This window comes from Portunus trituberculatus, chromosome 30, assembly GCF_017591435.1.
Source record: "Portunus trituberculatus isolate SZX2019 chromosome 30, ASM1759143v1, whole genome shotgun sequence".
NCBI lineage: Eukaryota > Metazoa > Arthropoda > Malacostraca > Decapoda > Portunidae > Portunus > Portunus trituberculatus.
The window spans coordinates 8,165,250-8,175,249 of NC_059284.1; the positions used below are offsets into that span (position 1 = coordinate 8,165,250).

General features: G+C 39.5%; 1 protein-coding gene across 3 annotated transcripts in view; it reads left to right on the forward strand.

The window, feature by feature from the left end:
- Positions 1–10,000, forward strand: part of LOC123510959 (signal peptide peptidase-like 2B) — a 20,630-nt gene that overhangs the window by 1,693 nt on the left and 8,937 nt on the right. For all 3 annotated transcript variants that reach the window (XM_045266495.1, XM_045266497.1, XM_045266496.1), the window contains exons 2-10: positions 193–321; positions 1,991–2,134; positions 2,677–2,796; positions 3,676–3,815; positions 4,464–4,639; positions 4,891–4,987; positions 5,243–5,398; positions 5,864–5,978; positions 7,228–7,468. In XM_045266495.1, coding sequence (XP_045122430.1) covers positions 193–321; positions 1,991–2,134; positions 2,677–2,796; positions 3,676–3,815; positions 4,464–4,639; positions 4,891–4,987; positions 5,243–5,398; positions 5,864–5,978; positions 7,228–7,468 — 1,318 coding nt within the window. The remainder of the gene's footprint in view (positions 1–192; positions 322–1,990; positions 2,135–2,676; positions 2,797–3,675; positions 3,816–4,463; positions 4,640–4,890; positions 4,988–5,242; positions 5,399–5,863; positions 5,979–7,227; positions 7,469–10,000) is intronic.

A 10,000-nucleotide genomic window follows, 5' to 3' on the forward strand; every position in this document is an offset into this window, starting at 1 on the left:
TTTTAATCCATAGCTACATAAGTTTTTGAAGCTATATAAAATAACCAAATAGTAAGCAGAATGAATATGAAAATGCATCTTAGTACTGAAGGGGTAAATAGAGGTACAACCATTATTACAGGACTTAATGACTTCTTGGAACTTTCCTTTATGTTCTTACCTTCATTTTATTACCACTAGTGTCTCCCTCAGGAGTGGAAGGAGTACCCATCACCCGGCATCCTTGTCAGCCGCCCTAACGCATCCAGCCATGACACTCACAAGTTCTGCATTAACTACTTCCGACCCATCACCAAACTGGCTGTTAGTGAAGACTCAGCGGTGAGTATGAGTGAGTGGTGAGTAGTAGTGGTGACTTGGTTGTATGAGTATTGAGTGGTAACGCTGACTCACCTGTATGAGTTATGGCCATATTCAGAAACACCTTCCTTTTTCACTACGACAATTTTCCAAGACCACAGAAACAACTAACCAGGTTTTTCAAGACAGTTTCTCTTTTTAATAGACTAGAAATCTTGCCAATCCATCACCAGAACCATAGAAATAAACTTAAAAACACGAGAACCTTCAACTGGAGTCTTTGGAAAGCAGTGATGGTGAGAGAGGGAAGCGTTTGAGAATATGACCCTGAGTGGTAGTGGTTACTTGGTTGCATGAGTGAGTGGTGAGTGGTAATGCTGACTTGGTTGTATGAGTGAGTGGTGGATAGTAATGGTTAGTTGCCTGTATGAGTGAATGGTGACTGGTGACTTAGCTGCATGAGTGAGTGGTAATGTCTTTCTTGTATGGTAGTGGTGATTTTTTTCTTTGTATATGAATCATGGTGAAAGTTACTTGTCCTTATACTTGTGTATTTGGCTTTATGTTGTGAAATACCTTTGAAATATTTTATATACCTTACCTGTACCTGTTTTGTAATTAGTCAAGGTATTGTGATGGTGTGTTTGTGTGTATTTAACTCTTTTCCTTGTTTTTCCTCCTGGTTTATTTATGTATGCATGTTTGTTTATTATTTTCATTTTTTTTTTTTACAGGTATTATGCTTTTGCTGTTGTTTTCTTCTTTTTTTTTCCTCTGAGCTACATATCTATCATGTGGGATTTAAATGTGTGGTTATTAAGGCATTTAGCTATAACAGAATGAGTTTGTATTGCATTTTGAGTAGTGGTATATTCAGTACATTATTTCACACATATGTTACAACAAATTGCATATCTAATTTTCACCTCATTGTACTAAGTTTTGATACATGTTTGCTCTCCAGTGTATGGTTAATTAAATTCTTCCTTTCTAGTGATACTAATACTCATTATTTTTTGTGGTGTGTGTGTTATGCAGTGTGAGATTTGCCATGTACAGGTCTGATGATTTCTTGTAGCTTTCCTTATTCTCTTATGTTGCTGCTTATGTTATTACTTCTGTCTAATGTTCAGTGCATTATTGTTTCTTTACTAGTGTTTGGTGTTCTGATTTCCTTATTAGTTTTCTGATGCAGTGATTGAGTTAGTTTGATGCATTGTCCTCTGTGTTGTGTATTGTGTAGCAGTTTGTTTATCCAGTCTGATTCACTAACTTCTCCATTCACTAATATTAGCTAAAGTCTAATGTATTAATTTTCCTCTCTTGCTAGAGTAACATTTTTTTTTTTTATTACTAGCACTACCTAATGTCTAATGCATTATACTTTTCCATTCCAGAGATATTGTATAGTCTGAAGCATCATTTTCCCTTGCAGTGTGTAATGAGGTAGGGAAATTATGCTGGCTTTAGTTAGACTGTGGTAGCTAGGTTAGGGCAGGGTAGATTAGGGTTGGCTGTAGAGGGAGGTTTCAAGACATTCATCCCTTTCTTTTAGCTAGCTCTCTTGGACCTGCATGAAGTACTGACAACTAAGTGGGCCTCTTTTTCAACTCTTTCTGTTTCTCTTGGCCAATTTTTTGCTCTTACATAAAAAAAAGAAGAAAAATAATGGATTGCTTCTCCCACCCAGCAATACTACCAAGTCTCTGATGCGCTGGAGTGGAATGTGTGTGATGAGTCTGAGCCGCCTCCTGCCACCACTGATTTCAAAGACAGGCTGGTCTTCATTACCGATAACAACTGCTCCACTGTTGCCCAGGCCAGCAGAGTGCAGGTACTTTGATGCTTTAGCCTTTCAGAATTACCCATATCCCCTTATTTTTATTTTTAGTAATTTTTCTTTTAGTTTGTAGCTAGCTATATATATATTTCTCTGTTTTGTAATGAATTAACACTCCCTGAAGTTAAGTATCGATCTACATTCCCTTGAGCTTTGTGTTGCATCTTCCTCCAGTTATCATGCTTCTGATCCACTTACAGCCCTACTGTAGAACATGAACATTGATACACACTCAGAGAAGAGGATTCCAGGTTCATAAGCATAGTGGACACAAGTGTAGTATTTTACTTTTAATCTATTTGGCTATTATGAATTTATGTTGCTAGCTGGGCTATGTCTAAGCTCCTGAGAGTACTGTGGTCCACGAGACTATCCCTTTGCACCAGGGGCTGACAGGGCTAAGAATGAATGATCTGCATGTGAGTATGTGGTGCTATATTTGGGTTGTCCTGTGTGGGATAGTGGCCTGGTGTGTAGATAGTAGTTGACTGTATCACAAAATTTAGGGTTCATTGGTAACTTATCAATATTTACAGAGTTCTGGTGCTGTTGGTACCCTGATAGTGAGAGACACAGAGAAGATTGTCCGTATTAATGAAACTAAGTACAATCTCACTCTGGCCTTCATTCATAATGACAGCTACACTAAGATCATGGTGAGTAAGAAAAGACTCCAAAAGATGACTAGCTTAACTAAATTTGAGCAAATGCAGGTAAGGAAGATCTGAAAGGTATCTAAACTCACCAAACATAGGCTAATGAAAGCAAGAAGAGTGTAAAAGTTGTCTAGCTAACCTAACCTAACCAAATCCAAGTAAAGAGCCTGTCATTTACACTTGTACATTCTCAACTGATTATTTTATCTCCAGAAATGATATTAGTTACTATAAATCTTTTCTCTTCCTATTATTCCCTCCTCCTCTCCTTTCTTTTTTTATCTTGACAAGGAAAAGAAAGAGTACTTTTTTATATATATATTTGTTTATTTTTCTAATGAGATTTATCTTAAGAAATGGCATTGGTTGCTGTATACCTTTTCTTATTATTTGATTGTATTAATATAGAGAATTCTTGTGATATGTTCTTACACAGCAACATCTTAGACTGCAGTGTTACCACACCTAAATTAGAACAAATCAAGCAAATCCTCATACATTTCCTTTGACATTAATCACAAAGAGCAGCACTGGTCAGATCCTTTTCCTATTCCTTCCTTCCCTTCACTAAATCCTAACAAGATTTATTTATTTATTTTATTTATACCATATGGGCTTTTCACGGGAATTTATGGGGTAAAGGGGATATTTTTTGGGGTACCTCCTATCTCAAAGCCCACCCGCTAGGAAACCGTTGCCCTGAGTGAGGAAGCTCAACCTACACTCGGACCATGGACAGCATTCACACCCGTGCGCTTGGAGACCCCTCGGACCCCAAAGCACGCATGGTTCTACTGTACCACGGCGTTAATGAGTTAATGAGATGATCCTTTTCCTTCTTTTTCTTCCTTCCACTCATTCATCTCCATCCTCCCACAGGAATCAGGGGATGAGGTGACTGTGGGCATGTACTCACCAGTCATCACTCCGTTCACTCCCAGCCTGGTGATCATATGGGTGATGGCTCTCTTCACTGTGGCCCTGGGTTCCTTTTGGTCCGGTAAAGTTCGCCACAAGCTGTGAGTTTCATCTCTTGTTGTCATTGTTGGGTGCTGCTGGTGGATGTAGGGAAGAGTAGGGCAGTGTTGCTTGTACTTCCCTGTCTTTTGATATTTGTTGGTGTTAAATAAGGAAGGGAGAAGAAGAGGGCAGTTTATTTACCATTTATCAAGCTTGATCTGACCTGTCTTTTTATATTTGATAATAAGGGAAGGAAAAGAGAATAGCAATTTATTAACCACTTGTCAAGCTTGAACTGTAACTTTCCTGCTTCTTGATATATTATAGTGTTAAGTAAATGAGTGACTATCTTTTACCTCTGTCATTCAAGAGGTTGGGTTGGAGCATTTAATTATATACTGAACCATTACTGAGGAGAAATTTTGAAAAGAACTGCACATTTCACCATTAGAAAATACATTTAACCTCTTCAGTACCTGGATGCATAATTAGTAATAGTTTTGTGTGTGATTAGATGGTTTTGTTTACATTAGGAAGGGTCTGTGGAGGTTAGAAGATTAATGGCCAGAGTCTTCACTATTTTGTTCCCCATTTAAGTTTTTGAAGATGTGTAAAATGCATCATGGTACTGAAAGGGTTAAGTACATTGTAACAACACATAGGATTTTTCTTTAATGTTCCTGTTTATTGAGTGTCGTCCTCCCCAGGTATCTGAACGAGAGGGAGACGATAGTGAGGGTGCCAGGAGAGGGGGAGCAGGAGAGTGTGGGAGGAATGCCACAGGAAGAGACGTCCATGCATGTGTCGCCCTTTAGTATTGTGGGGTTTGTCATCCTGATGTGCCTCATGCTGCTCAGTCTGTACTACTTCTATCAGTATCTGGGTGAGTGAATCAGTTTCTCTCTCTCTCTCTCTCTCTCTCTCTCTCTCTCTCTCTCTCTCTCTCTCTCTCTCTCTCTCTCTCTCTCTTCTGTAAAATTGATCTTTCCACTCATAAATGAAGAGAAAGGACAAAAACATTCTCCTGGTATCTTTTTTAACTTTCATAAGGTTCACGGTGCTCTGTAAAGTAAAGTAAGAGTGTAATGGAGACTTGGTGATCCTCTCTATTGATGAGCGTGATGTTTTCTGCAGTGTACGTCATCATGGCTATGTTCTGCATCGCCTCCTCCATGGCTGTCTTCTCCTGCCTGCACCCGCTTGTGTCCCGCATCCCTTGTGGCACCTGCAGGTAAGTGCCAGAAGGAATTGGGATGCTGAGGAGAGGAGTTGTCAATACATAAGGAACATAAGAGAAGCTACAGAAAGTCAACATAAAAAATTAAGAGGCTGAGGACACTTTAGACTGGGCTTTTTTTTGTATTTATCTTGTGTACCATTATTTTTATCAAGGAAACAGTCAGTTGTATAAGAATGAACACCAAAGACATACATTCAAGTAATTTCAAGAGTAAGATTAGAAGTACTTTAACACCTCATCCTTCAGGACTCCTTACTTCAACATCTACCTGGTGAGGGGAACGCTGGAGCTGCGCCAGATCCTGCTGCTGGTGTTTGCTGTCAGCATGGCCATATTGTGGGTGGTGATGAGGAAGCAACCCTGGGCCTGGATCCTGCAGGACACTCTAGGCATTGCATTCTGGTGAGGATCTTAAAGCTATTTTGGATTCTGAGAAAAGTTGATTGGAAAAACTGATGAGAGTGAGAGTGAATGATGTGTGTGTGTGTGTGTGTGTGTGTGTGTGTGTGTGTGTGTGTGTGTGTGTGTGTGTGTGTGGTGCTTTATTGAGCCAGAGAACTTGTAACTTGTATTAATATTATGTAAGTGTAGAAATTGTGGGATATTTATTGTATAGGCTGTTATATTGTCTGGTTTATAAAATATATTTCCAAAGGATTAAAACAATAAGGAAATGTTATGAGTACTGTCTTGCATCTTCATTAACAAAATAACCAATAGATTTTGCATTATATTTGAGCCTCAACCTTTATTTCTCCAGTCTCATAGAGTAATAAAGTTTTAACACCAGTAATAATAAGGAACTATTAAGATTACTGTCCTGCATCAGTGACAAGATGACCAGCAAGTTCACACATCACATTTCAGCATCAATGTTCTGCGGATGGTTCGATTACCAAACCTGAAGATCTGCACCATCCTCCTGAGTGGCCTGCTGGTGTATGACATCTTCTTCGTCTTCATCACTCCTCTCATCACAGCAGTAAGTGAGAAGCTAGGGCCAGGCATCACTGCTTTCAATCCTGTGTTAAGTTTCAGGTAGACTATGAATTGAGAAGACAAAGGGAGCTTACAACAGAAGGACTGGGAATAGAGTAGAGAAAGGAAGGATATGGCTAGTATTGAGGGTGTAGGCTGTAGGAATTAGTACAGTGTTCTTCAGACTTTTCTTTATCTTGATCCAGCTTGATTTGATATACTTCTTTCATGATATAGTATATCTATTTTGTTGTACCTTAATACCACTGATATGGAAGTTAATTTATGCACACACACACACACACACACACACACACACACACACACACACACACACACACACACACACACACACACACACACACACACACATTACTTACTTTAATTCATTACTCACATACCTCTTTATGATATGGCAACCTATTGAAAAAGAGCTTGGCATCCAGTTTTTGTCCTGACATGTACTTTGAAGAACATTGGACTAGGAGTGAGAGGGGAAGGTTGACTGGGAAATACCTCTCTTATCACTCTTTACCTCACTTCTCACTTCACCCACTAGAACCAGAGAGGCATCATGGAAGAAATAAGATAGTGAAGTATTACCACCATACACATCTCTGCTTCTTCTTCATTCTATTTTTTTTTCTTTTGAATGTAAATGGTAAACTGTCCAAGGGAACAAAAAATGGTCAAACAGGAAAGCCCACAGAGATGCCAGTCCTCAAACAGTGTCAAGAAAGTTAGCCAAATGAATGGGATAAATGTCTGCCCTTGTAACTCTTTTACTGCGATACAAAACAGTTAACAGCACCAGAATTAATGCATGAATCTTTATAATCAACAACAAAAAAAGGAAGCTAAATAAAAAGAAGAGATTTGGCAATTTCTAGCAGTTTCAACATTGCCGGTGGCTATTAACCTTTTCAGTACTGGGACATATTTTTACCTTGAAATTTGTGTACAATAAGAGTTTTATTGACATAAGGAAAGGTCTATGGAGGTCAAAAGATTAATGGCCAGAGTCTTCACTATTATAATCCCCCAATATGAGTTTTTGAAGCTGTTAAAAAGTCACCAGATAGTAACCAGAATGAATATGAAAACATATCATGGTACAGAAAGGGTTAAACAAGTAACAATGTTTCATTGTTGCAAGTACTTTAGGAAACATAACAAATAGCAGTCAAAGGGTTAAATGGTGGAAATACAGAAGGAGGCCTAACTTTGCCTCACCTCTCTGTCACCCCCATCAGGACCGCAAGAGCATCATGGTGGAGGTGGCCAAGGGAGGAGCAAGCCACGAGCAACTACCCATTGTCCTGAAGGTGCCAAATTTTGCGAAGGAGATCACTCAGGTGTGCTCCTCTATAGAAGACTACAACCTCTTAGGCTTTGGTGATATTCTGGTGCCTGGTCTCCTCATATCCTTCGCGTTCTCCTTCGACCTGCAAGTGGGCACGCCTCGCTATGTCTACTATGTGGTGAATGTTATAGGTAAGTTAAGTTGTTTGTGTTGCTTAGGTATTCAGAAGTGCTTTGTGTGTGTGTGTGTGTGTGTTATTCATCACAGTCGTCATCTGGTCACCCAGCTAATCTTTCCCTTTACGGAAAGAGCTCAGAGCTCATACTGACCGATCTTCGGGTAGGACTGAGACCACGTACATAGCACACCACACACACTGGGAAAGCTAGACCACAACCTCTCAAGTCATATCCCGTACCTGTTTACTGCTTGCTGAACAGAGGCTACACATTAAGAGGCTTGCCCATTTGCCTCGCCGCTTCCCGGGACTCAATCCCGGACCCTGTGGGTTGTGAACCGAGTGTGTTAACTGCTACACTATGCGATGTGTGTGTGTGTAATTCACTGTTTGATCTGCTGCAGTCTCTGACGAGACAGCCAGATGTTACCCTACGGAACGAACTCAGAGCTCATTGTTTCCGATCTTCTAGATAGGCCTGAGACCAGGCACACACCACACACCGGGACAACAAGGTCACAACTCCTCGATTTACATCCTGTACCTACTCACTGCTAGGTGAACAGGGGCTACACGTGAAAGGAGACACACCCAAATATCTCCACCCGGCCGGGGAATCGAACCCCGGTCATCTGGCTTGTGAAGCCAGCGCTCTAACCACTGAGCTACCGGGCCGTGTGTGTGTGTGTGTGTGTGTGTGTGTGTGTCTAATCTTTGGCATGAATTTTTTTCTTCTTTATTATTTTTTTTAGGATGTTTGTGTCATATATGTATGATTATTATTGTTATTTTTACCATTATTTTATTATTATTATTATTGATATTATTGTTATTATTATTATTATTATTTATATTATTATTATTATTATTATTATTATTATTATTATTATTATTATTATTATTATTATTAAAGGTGTTGTAGTGTATTATTATTATTGTTAGAGTAATTAATTTCAGGCACCTTTTTTTATGGAACACTTTGATAGGCAGATAAGCAGACAGGAGAAGGAATAAGATACACAGACACACCCACCCACACACACACACACACACACACACACACACACACACACACACACACACACACACACACACACACACACACACACACACACACACACACACACACACACACACACACACACAGAGCTATGTTCAGGAAAGGCTGGCTGGCTGGCTGACTGGGTGTGTGGGTTATGGTGAAGTCATTAAGAGCAACTAAGGCATGCCAAGAGCAGAAACCAGGCTGGCTCTCTTCCCTCAGCTCTCCCATCACCCTTCTGCTGCTCTTCTACTTCCTGCTTACTGCTATTTATTCCAGTCTTTTGTTAGTATTGTTTATCCTGCTGTCCAGTTATATCTACCTCTGCTTCTCTTGTATTTCCTGCTTACTGCTTCTGTATCTTTTTTTACATGTGTCTTGTTTGTTTTAAAGAGTTCCTGCTGTCTACTCTTTCATTCCTGCTGTTTGTTCTTTTTCATATCTCCTGCTAGTCTTCTGCTTTCATACACTTTATACAAAAACACAGTGATATATATTAAAATTTCTATATTTTTATTCTTGCAAAGTTTCATTCACTATTATTATCTTTTCCTACGTCCTTGCCTGAACCTTTGATACAATCTATGATTGTTAGTGTTGTTTATCCTGCTGTCTGCTTATATCTACCCCTGCTCTTCTTGTATTTCCTGCTTACTGCTTCTATATCCTTGTTTACATGTGTCTTGTTTGTTTTAAAGAGTTCCTGCTGTCTACTCTTTCATTCCTGCTGTTTGTTCTTTTTCATATCTCCTGCTAATTCTGCTTTCATACACTTTATACCAAAACAGTATTAAAACTCCCATTTTCTTATACCTGCAAAGTTTCATTCACTTTTACTACCTTTTCCTACTGAAGTGTCCTTGCCTGAACCTTTGATACAACCTACGACACGAAGGGTGGTAGCTGGGCAGGATAAAAATTTACATATAATACTCATAATGAAATCTTTAACACACTAATTATCTGGCGAGTTTTCAAGTGCTTGGGTGAGTGTGCTGAGTGGCAAGGACTCACACACAGCCTCCTCTGTCTGGCTGCCAGGTGGTGTGAAGGGAGGAGGTGGTGGTGGTGGTGGGAGAGGGTGAGTGCAAGGAATGAGAGACTGTCTGGAGCATGTGTCAAGTGGGAGCCATGCAGGGATGTGCTGGGACACTGAAGGAGGGAGGTCACAAACTTACCACAGTATTGATGACTTTTAGGCCTGTGTTCTTGAAGTTTGTTTGATGATTGGTGTACATATTGATAATTCATTAGGTGTGTGTTCTTAGGTTTGGTAAATCAATGTGACTTTTTTGTGTAGGCTTTTTTCAGTTTCTTATTAGTGTTTTTTTTGTATTTTGTATTCTCATTGTGATTAATCAGGTTTGCTTGTTTTTTTCATATTACCTGCATTTTTAATTCAGTAGTTTCAGTTTTTGCTCCATTAGGTGTATTTATTCTTAATGATGACTAATGTATCTGTATACCTAACCAGCAGACAAAGCACCCTCAATAACAACACAA